This window comes from Bidens hawaiensis, unplaced genomic scaffold, assembly GCF_021521415.1.
Source record: "Bidens hawaiensis isolate Kalapana, Puna unplaced genomic scaffold, B.hawaiensis_p1.1 tig00033161_1, whole genome shotgun sequence".
NCBI classification, from domain to species: Eukaryota; Viridiplantae; Streptophyta; class Magnoliopsida; order Asterales; family Asteraceae; genus Bidens; species Bidens hawaiensis.
The window spans coordinates 159,791-181,175 of record NW_027495673.1 but is presented as its reverse complement, the minus strand read 5'-3'; the positions used below and the strand labels follow the sequence as shown (position 1 = coordinate 181,175).

The 21,385-nt window shown below is 37.8% G+C and overlaps 2 protein-coding genes across 2 annotated transcripts; both read right to left on the bottom strand.

Annotated features, from left to right (window-relative positions):
• Positions 1 to 13,806: 13,806 nt before the first annotated feature.
• Positions 13,807 to 16,944, bottom strand: LOC143584547 (uncharacterized). The gene is made up of 4 exons (XM_077066575.1): positions 16,673 to 16,944; positions 16,185 to 16,479; positions 15,168 to 15,714; positions 13,807 to 13,811 (listed from the first exon to the last, which is right to left on the bottom strand). Exons 1-4 carry the CDS (start codon positions 16,942 to 16,944, stop codon positions 13,807 to 13,809), a joined length of 1,119 nt encoding a protein of 372 aa, XP_076922690.1.
• A 627-nt stretch (positions 16,945 to 17,571) lies between these two features.
• Positions 17,572 to 18,072, bottom strand: LOC143584545 (uncharacterized). The gene has a single exon (XM_077066574.1). It carries the CDS (start codon positions 18,070 to 18,072, stop codon positions 17,572 to 17,574), a length of 501 nt encoding a protein of 166 aa, XP_076922689.1.
• Positions 18,073 to 21,385: the final 3,313 nt, after the last annotated feature.

Genomic DNA, 21,385 nt, shown 5'->3' with positions numbered 1-21,385 from the left:
AGAGGGTGAAGTGAAAAATGGGTGTATCACATTTGAAAAAGTCAACTATTGTGATAAAGTTGATCATAATTTGTTGAGTGTATCCCAAATCTGTGATAAGAAATACACTACTGTATTTAGTGATAACGAATGCCTGATACTAAAACTGGGATACGTCATTCCCGAGGACATGATTGTCATGAGATCTCCTCGATCGAATGATATTTATGTGTTGAACATGTCTTCTAAAATATCAACTTCTGTGGAAACTGTTTTGTTTCTAAGGCAAATGTAAAGGACACGATTCTCTGGCACAGAAGGATGGGTCATATTCATGTTCGAAAGATGAATTATTTAATGACAAATGACCTGGTTGATGGTGTTTCTTTGAAACAATTTAAGTTAACTGACCACTGTGTTGCTTGCAAGAAAGGCAAACAGAAGAAGAAGTCACACCCATCTAAGTTAATCAATACCATTGACACTCCATTAGAGCGACTTCATATGGATTTGCTCGGTCCAGTGAATCGTGCGAGTATCGCTGGTGATTGGTATTGTCTAGTCGTCACTGATAATTATTCAAGATATTCATGGGTATTATTTATGAGTTCAAAAGATCAGACACCCATTTTGTTTCAAAAATTAATCACTAAGATCGAATCACTGTACAAACTGAAAGTGAGACGTATTCGAAGTGATAATGGTACGGAGTTCAAAAACAATGTATTGGATTTCTTTTGTGTTCAAAAGGGTATCCATCGAGAATCAGTGGTCCCTACGAACCAAAATAGAATGGGGTGGCTGAAAGGAAAAATCGAACACTGAATGAAGCAACAAGAACAATGCTTGCGGATTCTAAGCTTCCGGTTCAATTATGGAACGAGGCTGTGAATACTGCTTGCTATACGCTCAATCGTGTTTTGACTGTGAAAAAGCTTCAAAAGACGAGTTATGAGCTTCTGAACAAGAGAAATCCTAACTTAAAGTACTTGGAACCATTTGGGTGTCCTTGTACTATGTTGAAAAGAGATGCGGAAACTTTGAAGAGAAAGCTATTGAAGGTTATTTTTTAGGTTACGCATCACCTAAGAAACGTGTATTTAACTTTGACTCAGGATGTGTAGAGGAGTGGTATCATGTTGGTTGTCAAAAATATACCACACATCCTCAAGGTAAAGGACCCGATTGGATGTTCGACTATGAGAGTTTATTCAATTCTTTCACTCAAATAGTTGAACAACCTGATGAAGAGTTGGTGCAAACATATTTAGAAGATCAATAATTACCACCAAGATCTTCAGTTACTAATTATGATGAAGATACACACGAAGAAGCAACACAAAATGATCTTCCTGCTACATCCGATGTGATTTCTATTTCATCGGATGATGGTCATTTTGTTGATTCCTCCTCACCTCCATTTCTGGAAACACATGAGATCGGTGAATCGTCTCATGAAGCTGAGGAGAATCTCACTAATTTGACAGACAATGTTGTTGTGCCTGAGAATCCTACCCTTCGGATTCATAATTATCATCCATAGGACAACATCATTGGGAAACTTGATGTAGGTGTGCAAACACGTCATCAAGTTGCTTCTTCAAGTGAGTCTCATATATTGTGTGCTTATTCGGATTTACATTCTTCGGGAAGCATGAATCTCTCCAAATACACTTGCTTTCTATCTCAAGTGGAACCAACGAATACTCATACGGCACTTGAAGATCCATCTTGGGTAGAAGCAATGCAAGAAGAATTGCAACAGTTTAACCGACTGGGTGTATGGGATATCATTGATAAACCTGCTAGAGTTAGGAAGCCTATTCCTACGAAGTGGGTATTTAAATGTAAAAAGGACGATCGTGGAGTGATCGTGAGAAACAAAGCAAGGTCAGTGGTACAAGGTTTTCAACAGCAAGAGGGAATAGACTACACTGAAGTATATGCTCCGGTTGCAAGATTGGAAGCTATACGAATATTTTTGGTTTATGCGGCTTACAAGAACATTAAAGTTTATCAGATGGATGTGAAAAGTGTTTTTCTCAACGGAGAACTCCATGAGGAAGTGTTTGTTCTACAGCCTCCTGGCTTTGAAGATCCTGATTATCCGGACCGAGTTTACTATTTAAACAAGGCCATGTATGGTCTACACCAAGCCCCGAGAGCTTGGTATGGCACGCTTGCTGACCATCTTACTGATAACGGCTTCAAGAGAGGAACTGTAGACTCCACATTATTTTATAAAAATATTGGTGATGATCTGCTTCTCATCCAGATATATGTCGACGACATTATCTTTGAGTCAACAAATGACAAGTTACGTAAGGATTTCGAGAAGTCAATGCAAACAAAGTTCGAAATGAGCTCGATGGGAGAGATGAATTTCTTTTTAGGGTTGCGGGTCATCAGTCTGACAAAGGAATCTTCATTCATAAGACGAAGTACGTGAATGATGTCTTGAGCCGAATCAAGATAACTGCCAGAAAAATCCCTTCAACGCCTTTCCCCATGGGTCACAATTTATCACCGGATGAATTGGAGGACACTGTCGATCCTACCCTTTATCGAGCGATAATAGGGTCTTTAATGTATCTAACTGCCTCTCGCCTTGACATAATGTTTGCTATTTGTTTTTGTGCTAGGTACCAAGCAAGTCCTCGAGTGACTCACCTGGCGGCGGTTAAACGTATACTTCAATATCTGAGGGGTAATCCTGTCATCGGGTTATGGTACCCCAAGGACGATAATTTTGAACTCACTGCATTTTCCGATTCAGACTATGGAGGTTGCAAGATCAACTTTAAATCGACTACAGCGGGTTGTAAATTCCTAGGAAGCCGGCTTGTTTCCTGGCAGTGTAAGAAGCAAACAACGGTCTCCACTTCAACCGCTGAGACAGAATACGTGGCAGTCTCAAGTTGTTGTTCACAGGTTTTATGGATCCAACAACATCTGCGTGACTACGGTTTGAAGTTTCTAACTACTCTAATTTTAATTGATAACTCTGCTGCTATCAGTATCACCAAGAATCCCGTGCAACACTCAAAAACGAAACATATTGAAATTCGATATCATTTTATACGGGATTGTTTTGAAAAGAAATTAATCGATTTTGAGAAAGTGCACACCGATTTTCAAAAAGCTGATCCCTTTACCAAGGCATTTGGTAAAACACGTTTTAACTTTCTACATAGTTTAAATGGATTAAAAACTCTTGCTAATGTCCTTAAACAAGGATAACTCTCATTATTGCATTTTTGTTTATTTTTCTTTCATTTATTTTCATGTTTTGGGTTTTGGGAGTGAAATAGAAAATACAAAATATTGTGTTTTTTGTTTGTATAGATAATATCCAAAAACATTAAAAATTTGAAAAATACAAAAATATTGTGATTTGTCTTTAAAATATTATAGAAAATACAAAAACACTGAAAAAATTGAAAAATCAAAAATATTGTACTTTTATGTTTGTAAAGAAAAATCCGAAAAGACAAAAAGATTGTGTTTTAAAGTATGTACAGAGAAAAACCAAATTGATTTTTGCATTCTTTCGCTTAAAACTATGCCATTTACTCATATTTGAAGGACATATACTTGTATATGTTTGGTCCTGATATTTTCTTGTAAATTTTCGGGATAGCCATTTACTAGATAATGGAAAGTAGTTGGGTCAAATGTTATGCAGTTTTAATTGTTTTTTTCGCTAAAAATTATGTCAGTTATTTAAGTTTGTGGAACATGCTTGCATGTTTTGGTCCTGTTATCCACTTGCGGATTGATCGGATAGCCATTAATCTATACACTAAAAGTAATCGGGGCGATTGAATTTATTTTTATGCTCCTCAAAAATTTTGAGTTTTGAAGCAAAAAGAGAAAATGATAGTACATTGATCATCTGGTCCCATATCCAGAAAGAAATAAGCTTAAAAGACTGAGTGCTTATTGCATTAGTGCATTGATAGGTCTTAAACAAGCCGTTAGAGTAAAGTATGTGATATAAACCTAAAGAAAAGCCAAATTTAAAGAGGTGTTAGTCTCTACTAAAAATATCAGTAATGATGGCAGAAATGTAATAGGCTGTCATACTCAAGCCTTATGTCTGTTTGATCACCAAAAACAAAATATGTTTGATTAAAAAGTTTTAGGATTCTGGACACTGTGAGTCTTTATGCGGCTTAATCATCTGGGTATTCATATGCTTGAATATTTCAAACGCTTTTAGAGCAAACCCAAAGTCATTAAACTTGATCGCTGCTGTACAATATACAATTTGAACTACTGACTTGATCAAAATCCGCTGTTAGTCATACATTGTTCCTCCCTTGCGTGCGTCTCAATACCAATAAGAAACGGACCCCAGGGGACACAATGTATGTAAGCCGACAGATGGACTCATGCATACTCATTCATAGTAAAAGAATCTTAGTGCATCAAACAAAAGCTATAGAATTAAAATGTTTATCGACAACATAATGGTTTAAGTTGGGGTGATACGGTAAAAATCAATTTAAGTTTGAACCGAGATTAGAGGCTGATAGTTTCTGATATTATGTGCTTTAATTGAACAATTTAATCATAACACAAAACTTCTTGAAAGTTTGTTATAAGATTTAAGTGGACAACAATATCAATGACTGACTTAACGCCAGTTATAATACTGCTGAAATATAAAACTATGATGCAATGGTAATTTGGTCAATATGATTCTCTGCTTAAACTCACCAAAAATACAAAAATATGTACTGCTTTCGAAAAGCATACAAAAACACAAAAATATTTTATGTCTTTTGCTTATTTTTCGGATTTGAATGCAAATATTTTGAAACGAAAATGAAAAATACCAAAAAGATTTTACCTTTTATTTTACATATTATTTATTTTTTTTAGGTTATGTGTTTTGAATGTAAAACACGTTAAGGTATTTCATTTAATCATATTGGATAAAGTGTCTTAATGAATAAGATCATCGAGATATGAGTTTTCGTTGATTTAATTTAATGATTTGTTTTTATTCATTTATTAATTCTTTTATTTCATTTATTATTTCAATTAAAATTAAATAAATATAAATAAAAATAATGTTAATATTTTGTTTCGTTATTCATGAATAACGAATGAGGTTATGCTTAACGAATTATCTTAATTCGTTATATTTCTAATTCGTTATCTCTCTAATTCGCTTCCGCCACTTTGTAACGAATAACCTAATTCGTCATTCGTCATATAACGAATCAGATAGGTTTCCAATTCATTATTGATTTGTGTTAAAAAAAAATTAACGAATCACTCATTCGTTTGCCACGTGTAATGGAGTTATTTCCACGTATAATGAATTTATTGCAACGTGTAACGAATAGGATAACGAATCAACTGATTCGTTATTTCAAACTTAAACGAATCAGATGACTCGTTACCTTGGAAACTGTGCTAGGTCGTTGCTTATAGGGAAATGTGAAGCCAATTCCTCTTTCATTCACTGTTTCACTTTCTTCTTCCTTAAGCAAAGTTACTCCGGCAAATTTTTCCATATATTCCGACCTTACTTAAACCTTCTTTTGATCATCATTTCATACTCGCAAGGTAATAAGGATTGTAACGTAATGATTTTCGTCAACATACAAGACCATTTCAAGGGTTTATTGATCGAATATTCAATCGCTTTTAACTTATACATATAAACATCAAATTTGCCTATTTATATCTAGTATTGGTCAAAATGGATAACACGAATCTTGTATCGATGTGTTTCCGAGATCATCAGGATCATTTGTTCGGATTTACATCGTAGATTATGTTTTAATTGATTCTAGATTTGAAGTTTGACTTTCTGTGTTCTTGTTAATTTTGAATTGGAATCCAGTTAGTCAACATTAAGCATTATTGGTGGCCATTCGTTATAGGGCAACGAATTGAAACTTCTTCATGTTCAATTCGTTACTAAGGTTTAACGAATCAGTCCATTCGTGAAAAATGATAACGAATCACTGCTCATTCGTTATCCTTTCACCACTGATTCATCATGTCTAATTCGTGTAATTTCAATGATAACAAATTAGCCAATTCATTATAACGAAGCATTAGTTCGTTATAACGAATCAGTCTAGATAACGAATGACATTTAAAAACTAAAAAAAATATTTATTTATTGTTCGTTTTACTAAATCTCGGATTTATATATTTCAGTTATGGCTGACGAGATTCTTCAGGATTTTCCTATAGCTAATCAACAACCAAGACAACAACAAGAAGTGCAGCAGCCACAAGAATCAGATCTCCCGTTACTGTCGTTCGACAAGAAGCATAACATTTGTGCTTTTGTCGGAACAAACTTTGCCGATGAAGGTATCTTTGGGGAGATGCTAGATTTTATACGTCGCTCACGTATTAGCTATGCTGTCACAGCAAATCCTGAGATTCGATTTAGTATTATCCGTCAGTTCTGGAACACAGCTCGATATGTGGAGACGGAGAATCACATAGCTGCCGAGGTGAATGGTAGACCGGTTGTGAATCAACCGAGGAGATCCAAAGGGTATAGAAATTTGGTGACAATATGGATAACCCATGTGAATTCGACAAGGGGTTGATCCGTGGTCTGTTCGGTCGAGTATTTTATGATGGCGACCTTGACAAGTCCATGTATAACAAGGCACACTTGTGCCTCACGTACAAGTATATATTGAACGTACTCATTCATTGCCTTGGTGGACGGAAAGGTGGATTTGATGAGTGTCGAATTATGCTTCAATCATTATTCGTCGCGTTGATCTTGAACAAGCCTTTCAACTTCTCGGAGATGATCTTCTATCATCTCAAAGAGAATTGTCTTGTCAAGAATCGGCGTAATAAATTTATTATATATCCCTGGTTTCTCCAACTGCTTATTCAGAATGTGATTCCTGATTTGGTGATTGATCCAACACTCCTCAACGATGTATTGAAGCTTGAACATATGAAAGCTGATACAATGAGGAGAATGAAGTTGTACCGTCAAGATCCTCAACCAAGGTTCAAATGCTTGATTGGTCATGTATCTAATCCAGCATATGTATGTCTTTCTGATGATCACTGGATCCATATTGATTTGGATTCTGAGCGTGAAAAGGGGCCAGGTGGGAACGACGAAGGTGATGGAGATGATGGTGATGATGATGGGGATGATCACCAACTACGTGCTAACGTTGAGGAAACTGTTGCTCAAGCTGCTCAACGAAAGCGAAAAAGAAAAGAGGTGTCTAGTGGTGAGTCATCTAAACGTCGAGTGACTAAAGGTGCTGGTATATCGTTTGGAGTTCAACCTCCAAGGTCGTCTGCTCTTCAAAGACCGGTGGTGTCGCTTCCTACTAGCACCCCGGACTACACATTGACGACCACACTCACATCGGATCCTTGGCTTGGTATGATTCCGCAATATGTCTTATCTACTTTACCAATGCCTGCTGCTGCTACTTCGGTGGTTTCTCCAACACCGACAATGATGCCAACACAGCCTATGGACATTTCGTTCATGAGGCTTAATTGTCCTCAAGGTACAGTACAGTCGATCCATCTATCCTTTCATGCTATGCCACGTGACAATCAGATGAATATGCTCTTGAGTTTGATTCATTTGTATGAGAATCAAATGGCGGCCGATCACCAATCTCAAGAGCAGATGTTATTTAATCAAAGGAAGTTTGTAAGGCCCCGAACCCGGTAGCCCTACTTTAGCGTCGGATTTACTCATAAACACAGTTCTTATAATCAGAGTTAATTAAAACTTTCGCGGAAACGTTAACTTAAGTCATTCATTACAAAACATTAGATCTTTTATTTGATACCATAACACAAAACATCTTATTTAGAACATCATTTCTTTCGTCTTAAGATGTCAGCCGTTCAATCCATGCCATGTGCCATCATCATGCTAGCTCTTTGGTCAGATCACATGCGTGCATACTAAAAGTCAGCTATGCTGAGTGAGTTCTAGTTAATCAAGCAACTTATCATACGACCACTACATGCATTATATGCGTATCCGAAGACACATAGTCCACTATCTAACCTGCTCACCTTACCACTTAACTTCTTATTTACCCCTATAGCTTAGCCACTTTAATAACAAATAACATTATGCCACCTTGCAACTTTAATAACGAATCACGTTATGCCACTTTAATAACAAATAACGTTATGCCACTTTAATAATGAAGTCACGCATAGGCTTACCCTACCACGTACTATCGTCATGCCACTAACACCCTTAATAGACCCTTGCTACTTCTATCACGCCCTACCTCTACTTCTCTACAACACACTTTATATCATTACATCATTTACATAATAACCAAGTCACATCACAACGTTTATATACACATTAATAACCACTTAGGGATCATTCCCGAATGACGGTACGCGCAATATTCGAAGATCGTTCGCACACCGACTAACATTACCTTCCATGTCTACACGTGCAATATCTGAAGATCGTTCACGCACCAACAGGCATCCATTCATAACATATATAAATATACCACATCAAACATTATAGCATACACTTACTACTTAAGGTAAGTGTATTCACACTTCACATCGAGTATTCACACAGCCCCAAAAACATAACAAGGAAATGGGGCTAGAAACTCACCTGAATGCGGTTACGCTCACAGTTAATGGTTACTCCTTTTCTTGAGATGTGCACGGCTAACTGTATAACAATTACACGTATCGATTAACTATCACTACCCATATCACGTTTTAAGTCTAATTATAACCCACAACGAATGGGGTCCGGGGGCAGCGCCCCTGGCAGCGGGGTCTAGGGACGGCAGCCCCTAGCAGGGTCCAAGGGGCAGAGCCCCTGGCTGGTTCACCATCTAATTCTCTATAACGAATTAAGCCTAATTCGTTATCAGGTCACAGTCTAATTCGCTATCTAGCACATGATCTGATTCGTTATCTTTTCCTTAGCTGATTCGTTATTCTAGTTCGTCATCTTTCATAAAGAATTGGACCTTTATAACAAACTGGTCCTTTAACGAACTGAACCCTTAACGAACAGGGGGTTCATTCGTCAGTTCTTCCTTAATGAACTACTTAACGAATTGGAGTTAGTTCGTCATCTTTCTCCTTAACGAATTGGGTACGAACTAAGGCTAGTTCGTTAAGCTTTCGTTAGCGAATCACCTTGACGAATTACTTCTAATTCGTTAACTTTCCGTTAACGAATTAACTCTAGTTCGTTAACTTCCCATTAAAGAATTAGGGTTAGGTCAGAATGTCAGACTATTCTGACATCCTCGTACAAACATTCTCCGGCGCCGCCGTTTCCGGAATAACGGGGTCTCGCCGGAAAAGCGAGATCTCGCTTATTTCACCACCATTTTCACCGTTTTTCATCCCGTTCGATCCAGATCTGAGCTAGGGTGATCCCTAAGCTCATCTTAGGTTCGGTTTATACCCGATTCCACCCGGATCTCGGAACTTTAACGGTTTAACGGTGTCGGCTCGTCGATTCATGACTAAATCTAACGGATTTGAGTTCACAACATCATACTATCATTACCTTGGATTGTGATCGGTTTTCTTCTTGGTTTCGGCTAGAGAGAGAAGGTAGGATGAGAGAGAGCTAAGTGTGTGTTTTGGTGGTGTATGGAATATGTGAAATGAAAGGATTAAGGGTGATTTAAGGCTTAAATATTATGGATCATGGGCTTGAGCCCATGGTCCATCTTCCTTCCTTATTAACCCAAGTCCATAACCCATATCCATTACCCAACACTAGCCCAACCCATACTAACTCCTACTTTATTTATTATTTCTCCACCAACCCGAGTAAACTCTCTCATCAATAATAATTAATATTATTTTTTAGAAATGTTGGGATGTAACAAAGTTGATGGGTTATGTCTCTTACTGTCAAAAGGAGACAAAGGAACTCTGTGAGATTGTTATGTCTCAGGGGGTGAAAGTAAAGGAGCAAGAGGATCTTATTCTGCAACTGACATGCAAGGATGATGCACTTAAGAAGTTAAAGAATGATAATGAAGATCCTGATGCCTCGGTTGCTGGAGGTAACAGGTGGTATTGGTGACATGGATGAACAAGTGGTTATTTATCAAGACTCGGCGAATGTACAACCTATAAAGTCGATAAAGGCCAATACTGTCATATTTGTGGACGATAAGGGAGGAGTATCGTGAATACGGATGAGATAGAGGAAGGACAGTTTGTTGATCGATCCTTGACATGCGAGCAGATTTCTATACTGCTGGGTCTTAATGATGAAGAACTTGACGCACAAGAGGCCGAGGATGATGTTGAGGTTGTGAATGACGAGGAAGTACTACAAGATCCGATGATTCCTATGAATACATCGTTTATTTATGAACATGAGGAGGTCGAGATCGAGGATGTGACGACTGAGGAATACCCTGACTTATTTCAACGATCCAATGTTGATCAGGGTGCTCCTATATTCATTGAAGAAAATGTTAAAGCGGCTGAAGACCATCTGGATAAGGTCTCGAAGGGTAAAGAGAAGAAGTTTGATTGGAATCCTGACCCGTCAATGGAGGATATTCAATAATGGTTCAAGTATCGGTGCAAACGGCCGCCTAAGAATATTGAGGCATACCAATACGTGAATGAAGAATTGAAGCAGGATGAGATCACTCGTGCTAAAGCCAATCAGAAGACAAAGTTCAAAGTTGTGTCAACCGTTAAAGGTGATATAATTTCCTGACTTGATGATTCAGAATTAAAGGTCTACATTGTCAAATGAGAGAACGGTGTTCAATACTATCAGAACATCACTGACTTTAACTCATTACCGCTTTTGGGACATGCGTACCCTCGCGGATCAACCTTTTATAAACCGTGGTGGAAATCGGAATGCAGAATGGTTTCACCAACATCTGCTGTTCGAAGTAATCTGCGGGTTCAAATTTTTAAGCCGCAGATTCCGATCCGTAAACGTGTCGATGAGATAGATCCATGTACGGGTTGGAGGATGCTCGTGCTTAAGGTAAAACCACCTAAGACTATGAAGTATGTACCTGTGAAGACTTTCCAGCAAGGTCTTCACCTAACGTTCAACCGATGGTACTACGAAAATCGTACATGTGAGGCCGTCATTGTTCTTGGTAAAGGCTTGAAGACTAACCTTATAAGAGTTATCGATCCTATGTGGCTCGTTAACTTATCTGAGATGGACAATGACGTGCTATTCAAAGATAAGATATTGATTGAGCGCCAATAAGATTATGATCGAGCTATGCAATTCCAACGGGTCGTGCGTGTGTGCCATGAGTTCGGGATTCATAGTTTTCGAGATTGGGTGTCAAAGCGTTTCAAGTAAAGTAAAGAAAAAGAGCTCAAGACGAGGGGGTGTTTGTTAGTGCACGGTTTTGGCGTGTCGAGTCTTTGTATTTATCGTCTTTGTATTTATTATTATTAAAATGGAAAAGATATTCGTCTTTATTAAGGTAGTTCGTTAATATAAGGCAAGTTCGTTAAGGATGTTTAACGAACTAACAAGATCGTCTAATGTAATTTCTAGTTCGTTAATGTATGTTCCCATTCATCATGGAATGTTGACGAATGGGACATAACGAATCAGATGATTCGTTATGTTCCTGTATAGAGTCTGTAAAGTTAACAAACTGGACTCCAATTCGTTACGGGATGTGTAACGAATTAGGTCCTTCGTCTATATATAGAGGGTTAATCCTTTGTTAATTTAAGCTTTGATTTTATAAAGTATCGAACCTCTGTCCAATTGTTCTCTCGATCATTACTTCATCTAATATATTACATAATTCACATAATATAACTAATATATATATATATATATATATATATATATATATATACTAATTAAGAGTAATATCTAATAACTAAATCCTATTAAAGTAAGATTAGATCTACGTTTAATAATCGATATCATCTAGATCTGATCAGTGTTTAACAGACATAAGAATTTTGGCTTTAGATTTAACAATCTTTGTTAAGGATAATCTGTACTCATTGATACCAATCACATGTTCTTTAATGTTAAGCAAGCGCACTCTTTCTGCTTAAAGTGTTCTACATTGGCACTCATGAATTGTTCAATGAGCAAGTTCCATGCTTAGTGACTTGCAATCGGGTGCCTTTGTATTAGGGCTGAGCACGGTTAGGTTTTTACGTGAAACTGACGAAAAGTCGGTTTTTCAAATACACAAACCGACAAGTTTTCAGTTTCAGTTTTTTCGGTTTCGGTTATTTTTTTTTTGGTGTGTGTTGACATTGCAAAAAAAAATCCAAAAAAATGAAAACGCAGATTAGTTTCAAAACACAAAAATAGGCATTTGTTACATGGAACCAAACGAATACAAACTTACAAGAGTACTAGAGTTTAAAATTCAACAAAGTTCGGGTTTTTAAAAATGGAAAACCGAACCAAAACCGAAAATTCGAGTTTTCAGGAAAACAAAAAATTAACCGTCGGCTAATGGTTCGGTTTGGTTAATTCGGTTTTCTGCTCACCCCTACTTTGTATAGGATCTATGGATCTTTTCCTTATTTGTTTCGTCGCCTAGGGTATTATGCTTAAAGACTTTGTCAACTTAGGTTTCAATTAGGATACCAAACCAATAGATTGAATTATTTGTGTTTTGGGGACCATGGACCTCTTTTTCGAACTTAAATTGGGTGATTTCCTTTAAAGTTTTATATATAAAAGTTCTGTACTTTTTGGCGATGCATTGCTATTATTACAATTTCCAAACACATGCAAACATTATGCACAAATTTTACAAACTTTTTTTAGTTTTGGTTTCAATATGGTCACCTCGCAAATCTTTATTGTTGGCCACTTACAAGGTGTGGTAAATCGGCAAGTTGTAAGATGGAAATATGGGTAAATTTTAGTGTATTGGGTTCGGATGCTTCCTTTTGATTTATTTTTGCATCTTTTATAAAGAACTAATGTTTTAGATCGTTTTTGTTTGCTTAGTAGATAAATATGGCGAACACAAACCGAGAGGAAAAACCCAACAGCATTCGGATATACTGTACTTCTGATTTTCAAGAAAATGTCTTGATCGAACATTGTTACCGCCGCAAAGCGCGAGGTAAATATTCTAGTTATGCATATATTAGTTATATAAAAAAATTCCCTAAAATAAAAACCAAAATCAATTCCCAAAACGATTATGTCATATCTTCTACAATCAGTTATAACCAAATTATGAAAGGCAGAAAAGAACAATTAGGATTGCAATACCATTTAAATTGCCAATAATTCCATCGAGGTAATACTGGATAGTAAACTAACAAGATAATAGGCAGGCTGAATAATGAACAGATAAGCATATATTTCCAAAAGAAGTCACAATTAATTAATTTGCTGAGTTGCATAATTTGAGCCAAGTCAATAGTCAATTCCTTTCGACTTACCCGATAGCTACCCCGGCAATTTGGTAGGCAGCTTTAACAAAAATATTCAAATGATATTTTAGTCGGTTTGTACATACAACATATTTCCCAAACCTTGTTTCTAATATTCCAAGCATCTAAAGCAATTATTTATTATTGTTTCATTGTAATTTTTCTCATTCTAATCACTTGAGATCCAAACTGTTTGGTCAGAATTACTAAATCATTTAGTTACCATTCTACACTAATCACTTTAACATCAAGACTGATTCTTTTATCATCTAGTATATATCTTCTTTTATGAACAGGTATGTGTTTAATTTACATTAGAGAATTTTTAAATAATATCAATATAACAATTGATATGCAATCATATATTTATATACGATAGTTTTCTAAAAGTATGATACCCTTAGAAGAAACTTTTAACTATCCTAGTTTACAATAACAATAAGCAATACAAAATTAATAAATAAAAACATAATAAAACTTACTTGTAGGATAATATGATCCACCTTATCGTAATATGACCCTATTTATTATAAGCGATTTGTGCTGATAACGTGTTGTAAAACAACAACCTATTAGCAACCAACATTCAAAGTAGATAAATATAAGTACATAATATAGGGAGAGACAATGGATGAGAGAAGTCCTTTCATTGAATATTTTAGATCAAATACAAGAAGTCTCTATTTATAAGGATACGATATGGATATATATAAACTAAATGTTAAGATGGGAGTTAGAACATGGATAGTCATCACAATATAAATGTTCATAACATAAAATTAGTTAAAAGATTATGAGAGAAAATTAGGTTAGAATCAAGTGTGATGTTGACACCTAAATATCATTATTTTATTTTATTATGAGACTAAGATAAGATAAGATAAAATAAAATTAATATTATTTATGTTTGATGGTTTAAATTGAAGTACAATATAAGTAAATCCAAATGTGTGTAACCTTAATAACAAACCTTGAAAGCACTTGATGAAAAAGCAAGGTGTACATATGTAAATCTTGAAAAAATGAAAATGGAAACGGAAAAAATACCAACCGATAAAAAAAACCTTGTAATGATGTCAGTCTAATCTCCTTTCTCTGAATCTCATATGATAAAATAGATGTGAACATGATGTATGCTATCTAGTTCATGTTCACGTCTACATGCATGTCTTCCTTTTTATTTATTTTGTTAAGTTTGTTTGGTTAATGTTTTTTAATTAATTGTGCAAAAATAAAGGAAACAGTTGGGATGCCCATGTTTCCACGTATGTTGTGATTGTAGGAGAATAGTGAGGTAGTGATACAGCGGTAAAATGAGAATAAAGATCGATCATGTTGATTCAATCGAATACCTTGATAAACTTCCAAACCCTAAAAATCTCACCCAAAGGTCAGGGAAAATGAAGAGAAAAATTAATTATTATAAAATTCAAGTCTGCCTTTTGAAATTACATAACCAACATATAAATAAGAGTTCTAATACGAAATGGGCCTAAAACGGGCCATGGGCCAAACACAAACCCAAAAATAAAAACATAAAAAGTGCTGAAAAAACAATAAAATGCCCATAACTTTATTTAGGAGTCGTTTTTGGGCTTCGGACAGGGGCCAAACCGCCGTAGGTGTTTGCCACAATGGGCTCCTCGTCTCAAGCTTCGATTTGACTGGTAGTAGGCCTGAAACGGCGCTTCGTGGGCCAAGTTATGCCCGTTTTCGTGGGCCACCTTTGGAGACACGATCGTGGGCCTCCAAATATAACATGGCCTGTTCGTCAATACTTGGGCCTTCATCATTCCATCCTGGATAGACAAAATTCGACCTCGAATCTGCAATGACCTCATCATCAGACGAATCCCCATAAAATGGCACCAAGTGTTTGACATTAAAAACATCTGAACAACGAATATGACTTGGTAACTTCAGAAGGTAAGCATTCGGATTTATTTTCTGCACAATCTCCACTGGCCCGATTTTCTTGGCTGACAATTTGTTATACTCCCCAACTGAAAAACGATCTTTAGTTAAAACAGGCCACACAAAGTCTCCTACTTCAAAATCAACTTGTCTTCGCTTTTGATCAGCAGCCTGCTTGTACTTTGAATTGGCTCGAACCAGGTTGTCATGCACATCTTTATGAATCTCATGTAGTCCTTCAACAAAATCTTTCACCTTCTTAGGTACAGAACCAGGAACATGAAGTGACATCAGGTCAAGGGGACCCCGTGGCTGAGCAGAATAAACCACCTGAAAAGGACTAAACCCGGTACTTCTATTGACAGCATGATTATGAGCAAACTCAGCTTGATATAGCTTTTGATCCCAAGACTTCACATGATCACCCACAAGACATCGTAAAAGATTACCAAGTGACCGATTAACAACCTCCGTTTGCCCATCCGTTTGACGGTGATAGGCACTACTGAAGTTAAGCTGAGTGTTCACCATTTTCCATAGGCTGCACCAAAAATGACTCAAGAAACGAGTGTCCCGGTCAGAAACAATTGAAGATGGCAAACCGTGCAAACGGTAAACATCCCGAAAGAATAATTGAGCCACACTAACTGCATCTGTCGTCTTCTTGCAAGGAATAAAGTGCACCATCTTAGAGAAACGATCAACAACAACAAAGATCGAATCGTTACCCCGCTGAGTCCGAGGTAACCCCAACACAAAATCCATACTAATATCAGTCCAAGGCTGCAAAGGGACTGGCAAAGGCGTATAAAGACCCGCATTAGTGGCCACACCCTTTGAAACTTGGCAAATTAACTGCACCTTTTAACATAACGATCTACTTCTTTCCTCATAGTAGGCCAAAAGTAGGAATGCTGCACCAAATGTAAAGTACGGTCACGACCAACATGACCCTCCCCATGTAACTCCTGAATAATTTTCAACCGAAGACTGGAGTCAGGAATACATAGCTGATTCCCTTTGAACAAAAACCCATCATGCAAAAGAAAGTCTGACTTCTGACTCGCTTGCACATCCTGCAACACAACTGAAAAATACGGGTCAGTGGTTAACTGCTCACGAATAACATCCAACCCCAGCACATTGATTCTCACAAAAACAAGCAGATTTCCCCTCCTGCTCAAGGCATCAGCAACACGGTTCAAAACATCAGTTTTGTGCTTGACCTCAAAAGTAAACTTTTCAAGAAATGATATTAACGACCGTGCTTATTAGATATCTTGTCTTGCGTGCGAATATGCCTTAGAGAATCATGATCAGTAAATAAAACAAACTCTTTCTAAAACAAATAGTGACGCCAATGCTTTACATCTTGGACCACTGCATAAAACTCCAGGTCATAGTACTATATCTCAACTTTTCCCCTGTTAACTTCTCACTAAAATAAGCAATTGGTCGACCCCCTTGACTGAGGACCCCGCCAATCCCAACCTTCGAGGCATCAGTATGAAGTTCAAAAACTTGTGAAATGTTAGGCAATACCAGAATCGGTGCGGTAGTGAGCTTTTCCTTGATAACCTGAAAAGCTAACTCTGCTCCTTCTGTCCATACAAACGTCTTTCCTTTCATGCAGTCTGTCATAGGGCCATAATGGAACTGAAGTGTGGAATGAACCGCCTATAAAAAGAAGCAAGCCGATGAAAACTGCGGACTTCAGTAATGGTGGTAGGAGTTGGCCAGTTTTGAACCGCTGCAACTTTATATTCACCCAGTATCCCATCACCTGAAATAACATACCCTAAGAACAAAACTTTAGGGGTCATGAACACACATTTCTTTGTTGCTGCATATAAACTGTCTCTGCGAAGTAAGGCCAAAACCTTCTTGACATGCACGACGTGCTCACTGAAAGAAGCACTGTAAATAAGAATATCATAAAAATATACCACCACAAACTTCCCAATAAAAGGCCTGAGCAACTGATTCATCACACGCATAAAAGTACTAGGTGCGTTTGATAAACCAAAAGGCATCACCAACCACTCATACAAACCTTCACGAGTCTTAAAGGCTGTTTTCCACTCATCCCCAGGTCTAAGACGAATCTGGTAATAACCACTCTTCAAATCCAACTTTGTGAAAATAGTGGCACCACTAATCTGGTCAAGCAAATCATCAAGTCGAGGAATAGGAAACATGTACCTCACAGTAATCTTGTTGATGGCTCGACTTCGACACACATCCGCCAGGTGCCATCCTTCTTTGGAGTTACAAAGCAGGAACCGCACAAGGGCTCATACTTTCACGAACATAACCCTTATAGATCAACTCCTCAACCTGTCTACGCAACTCCTCATGCTCTCTCGGGCTCATCCTGTAATGGGGCCTATTGGGAAATTGTGAACCGGGCTCCAAATCAATATGATGTTGGATGTCACGCAAAGGTGGCAGCCCATCCGGCAAGTCATCAGGGAAAATATCTGAAAATCCCTCAAGTAAATGAATCATAGCTTCAGGAATCTCAACTTCCTCGGGCACCGGTTTCCCTATCAAAACAAACACATTGTCTGCCCCCACCAACTCATCTTCAAACTGACTAATGGTCAACAAGTTACCCGACTGCTTTGTGGCTAGCTGCTTAGGCTTGCTAGGAACAAGCGTTATCTTTACCCCACCAAACATGAAGCTATAAGAATTTGACCGTCTGTCATGTTCTATACTTCGATCATACTCCCAAGGTCTACCCAACAACAATTGACACGCATCCATAGGAACCACATCACACACAACATCATCTTTATATGTGGTCCCGATAGAAAAATAAACAAGGGCTTTTTTTGAGACCGTTACCTCTCCCCCCTTTTTAAGCCATTGAAGCTTATAAGGTTTGTGGTGACTCTCCGTCTTCAAGGCCAACTTTTGGACTGCCTCTTCAGAAATCAGATTGTCACAACTTCCAGAATCAATAACAAACGTGCAAACCTTCCCCAAAATGGTACATGTGGAGTGGAAAATGTTATGCTTAAGCCATCCGTCTCCATCAGCCTTTGGTGTACAGCAAGAACGCCTAACCACGATGTTCACCCCCACATCACCGGTCACAAACTGCTCCTCATACTCGGTTCGTCATCATACTCTGGGGCCTTTTCATATTCTACATATTGTTCATCATCAGATTCCACAAACAAGTGCCTCTTACCCGCCTGTTTACAGTCAACTTGCCGATGACATGTCTCACCACATTTAAAACACTTCACCCCGCTACTACTAGCCCCCTTAGAAGTTGACTCAGAGTTGTTGGCCCCAGGCCTCTGCTGACTTGGCACGACACGAGGTCCTGCACTACCCGACCTCGAATTTCCTCCAGCAGGGGCTGGAGAATACGAACCGCCCACCCGACAGTTTTGTTTTTCAAAAGCCAACGCCCTTTGGTATTTCTCGGCGACCGTTAACAGATCAAAACGATTTACAGAGTCCATGATCTGAACCCTTAAACCCCCAATATACCGAGCAACGAGTTGTTCATCGGTTTCTTGAATATCATTACGAGCAACCAAATGATAAAACTCGGTCGTATATTCATCAACCGATCTGGATCCCTGCTTCAGATTCTGCAAACGTTGATACATCAACCGTTGAAAGTTGTGAGGTAAAAAAGTATCCCACGAGCACTTTCTCATCTTGGCCCATGTCACGAGACTTTCCGAGTCTATTTTGTGTCGTCTTCAACTGCTGACGCCCTCCCACGTAGCCTGGTAGCGATCAAAGAGACTCGCTTATTTTCAGGGACCTCTCGGAACTCCAACACCTCTTCTACAACAACCAACCAATCGATGAACCCTTTCGGATCCAAACTAGTCCCATCAAATTCTGGGATATCAGTACGGATCCCAGCATCCCAACATCCCAACGCCGGTTTCCATCTCCACTTTCTGGTCTTGGTCCCCTCTCGTAACCTTCTTCGGAAGACGAACCATCATTACCAAAAAATGGATTATCGAAATCCCTATTTTCTGGGGCCGGCCTTCGACGATTCATCAAGTCAGCCATTCGATCAGTGAGTTGATCGACCACTTGATCCAGTCGTTGCTCCACCCGCGCCATAAATCGTTGTTCTAACTCTCGTTCGTAAACCTCATCGACCGGTCTTCTCCTTGGAGGCATTTTTGAACCAGAAATTCGGCTCTGATACCAACTGATGCAGCGATAAATGAGAATAAAGATCGATCACGTTGATTCAATCGAATACCGTGATGAACTTCCAAACCCTAAAAATCACACCCAAAGGTCAGGGAAAATGAAAAAAAAAATTAATTATTATAAAATTCAAGTCTTCCTTTTGAAATTACATAACCAACATATAAATAAGAGTTGTAATACGAAATGGGCCTAAAACGGGCCATGGGCCAAACACAAACCCAAAAATAAAAACATAAAAAGTGTTGAAAAAACAATAAAAGGCCCATAACTTTATTTAGGAGTCGTTTTTGGGCTTCAGACAGGGGCCAAACCGCCGTAGGCGTTTGCCACAATGGGCTCCTCATCTCAAGCTTCGATTTGACTTGTAGTAGGCCTGAAACGGAGCTTCGTGGGCCAAGTTATGCCCGTTTTCGTGGGCCACTTTTGGAGACACGATCATGGGCCTCCAAATATAACATGGCCTGTTCGTCAATACTTGGGCCTTCATCAGGTAGGTAGTTTCTTTTTATCCTTTTAAATTGTGTGTTCATGAATGACTTCAGATATGCAGACGAAATATGATCTAAATATTCCTTCTAGATTTCTTTCAAGTTCCTTTCTTAATTTATTTTGGCCGTTGATTAGCTCGACCCACAACAGCGGTATCAGAGCAGCCCTGATCCATGGAAACCCGCAAAGGTACCAATGTCGAATTCCAACACTGAAGAACGTTTCTCCTAGCACGATGCCATGTTTGAGAAGATATTGGCTGCTATACAGAGTCTTAACGTCTTCATTCAAGCCCTGCGTGGCAACAACTCATTCGGGTCTTTCTCCGGTGGTGGCAAACCAACCACTACCACCCACAGACTGTTTCATTTCCTCATTATAGTGGGTAAAAATCAACGTATCGAACCACCTTTTTTAACAAAAATCAACGAATTGAACAACTTTTTTTTAACAAAAATCAATGAATCGAACTACTTGTCTAATAAAAATAAACTCAGGTCGAGAGAGTTCAGGTCAGAAGTGGTTCATGTCAGAACGGTGGTGGTGGTGTTTTGGTTCTTTTATTTTTGTTAAAAGAAAGTGGTTTGTTTCGTGTATTTTTGTAAAAAAAATAGTTCGGTTCATTTATTTTTGTTAAAAAAGGTAGCTCGATTCATTTATATTGGTTAAAATAGTGGTTCTATTTGTTTATTTTTGTTTTAAAAAGGTAGTTTAGTTCGTTTATCGTTGTTAACAAAAGTGGTTATGCTCATTTATTTTGGTTAGAAAAGTAGTTCGGTTCGCTTATTTTTATTTAAAAAAGTGGTTCGGTTAGTTTATTTTGGTTAGATAATTTTAATTTTAATTTTAATTTAAAAATATTTTTTTACCGCACAAACAGTACACGTTACTATTTTTGTCACATTATCGTACACGTAATCATCCATATTATAAAAACTAACGAAATATAACCTCATTTGTGAAAAGCTCGTTGGAGATCAATAGGTTGAAACTTGTGACTGTTGTGGTACATTTTTAAAGTTTAACTTGAACCGACCAATATGACAATGTTTGGATTAAGTAAACTTCGACAACCCATTTAATTTTTTGCTCTTTTTGGATAACAAAATTCATATTTGCAGTTTTCATTTGACATTCAACTATTAATCAACTAACAAAGAAGACATTCAGACAATATTAAAGAGTTACTAGTAGGTGAGCCCGCGCGTTGCGGCGGGAACACAATGGGAATTTGGATGTTATGAGTTCGGTTTGTGGCGGATACACAACGGAAATTTGATGGTATCAGTACGGTTCGTGACTGCATCCTAATTTTCTATTGGTTAATGCAAGAGATCTTAGTGTAGGTTGAGCAAAAAACAATGATAATAAGACAAAAAGGTTGAGTTTTTCA

Coding starts and splice junctions, on each gene's coding strand:
- LOC143584547 (XM_077066575.1), bottom strand. CDS start 16,944: ATGACAGACTGCATGAAAGGAAAGACGTTTGTATGGACAGAAGGAGCA. Junction 16,480..16,672: donor TTTATGCAGTGGTCCAAGAT/GTAAAGCATTGG, acceptor TGCCTTGAGCAG/GAGGGGAAATCTGCTTGTTT. Junction 15,715..16,184: donor GGCCTACTATGAGGAAAGAA/GTAGATCGTTAT, acceptor GATCATGTGAAG/TCTTGGGATCAAAAGCTATA.
- LOC143584545 (XM_077066574.1), bottom strand. CDS start 18,072: ATGGATGCGTGTCAATTGTTGTTGGGTAGACCTTGGGAGTATGATCGA.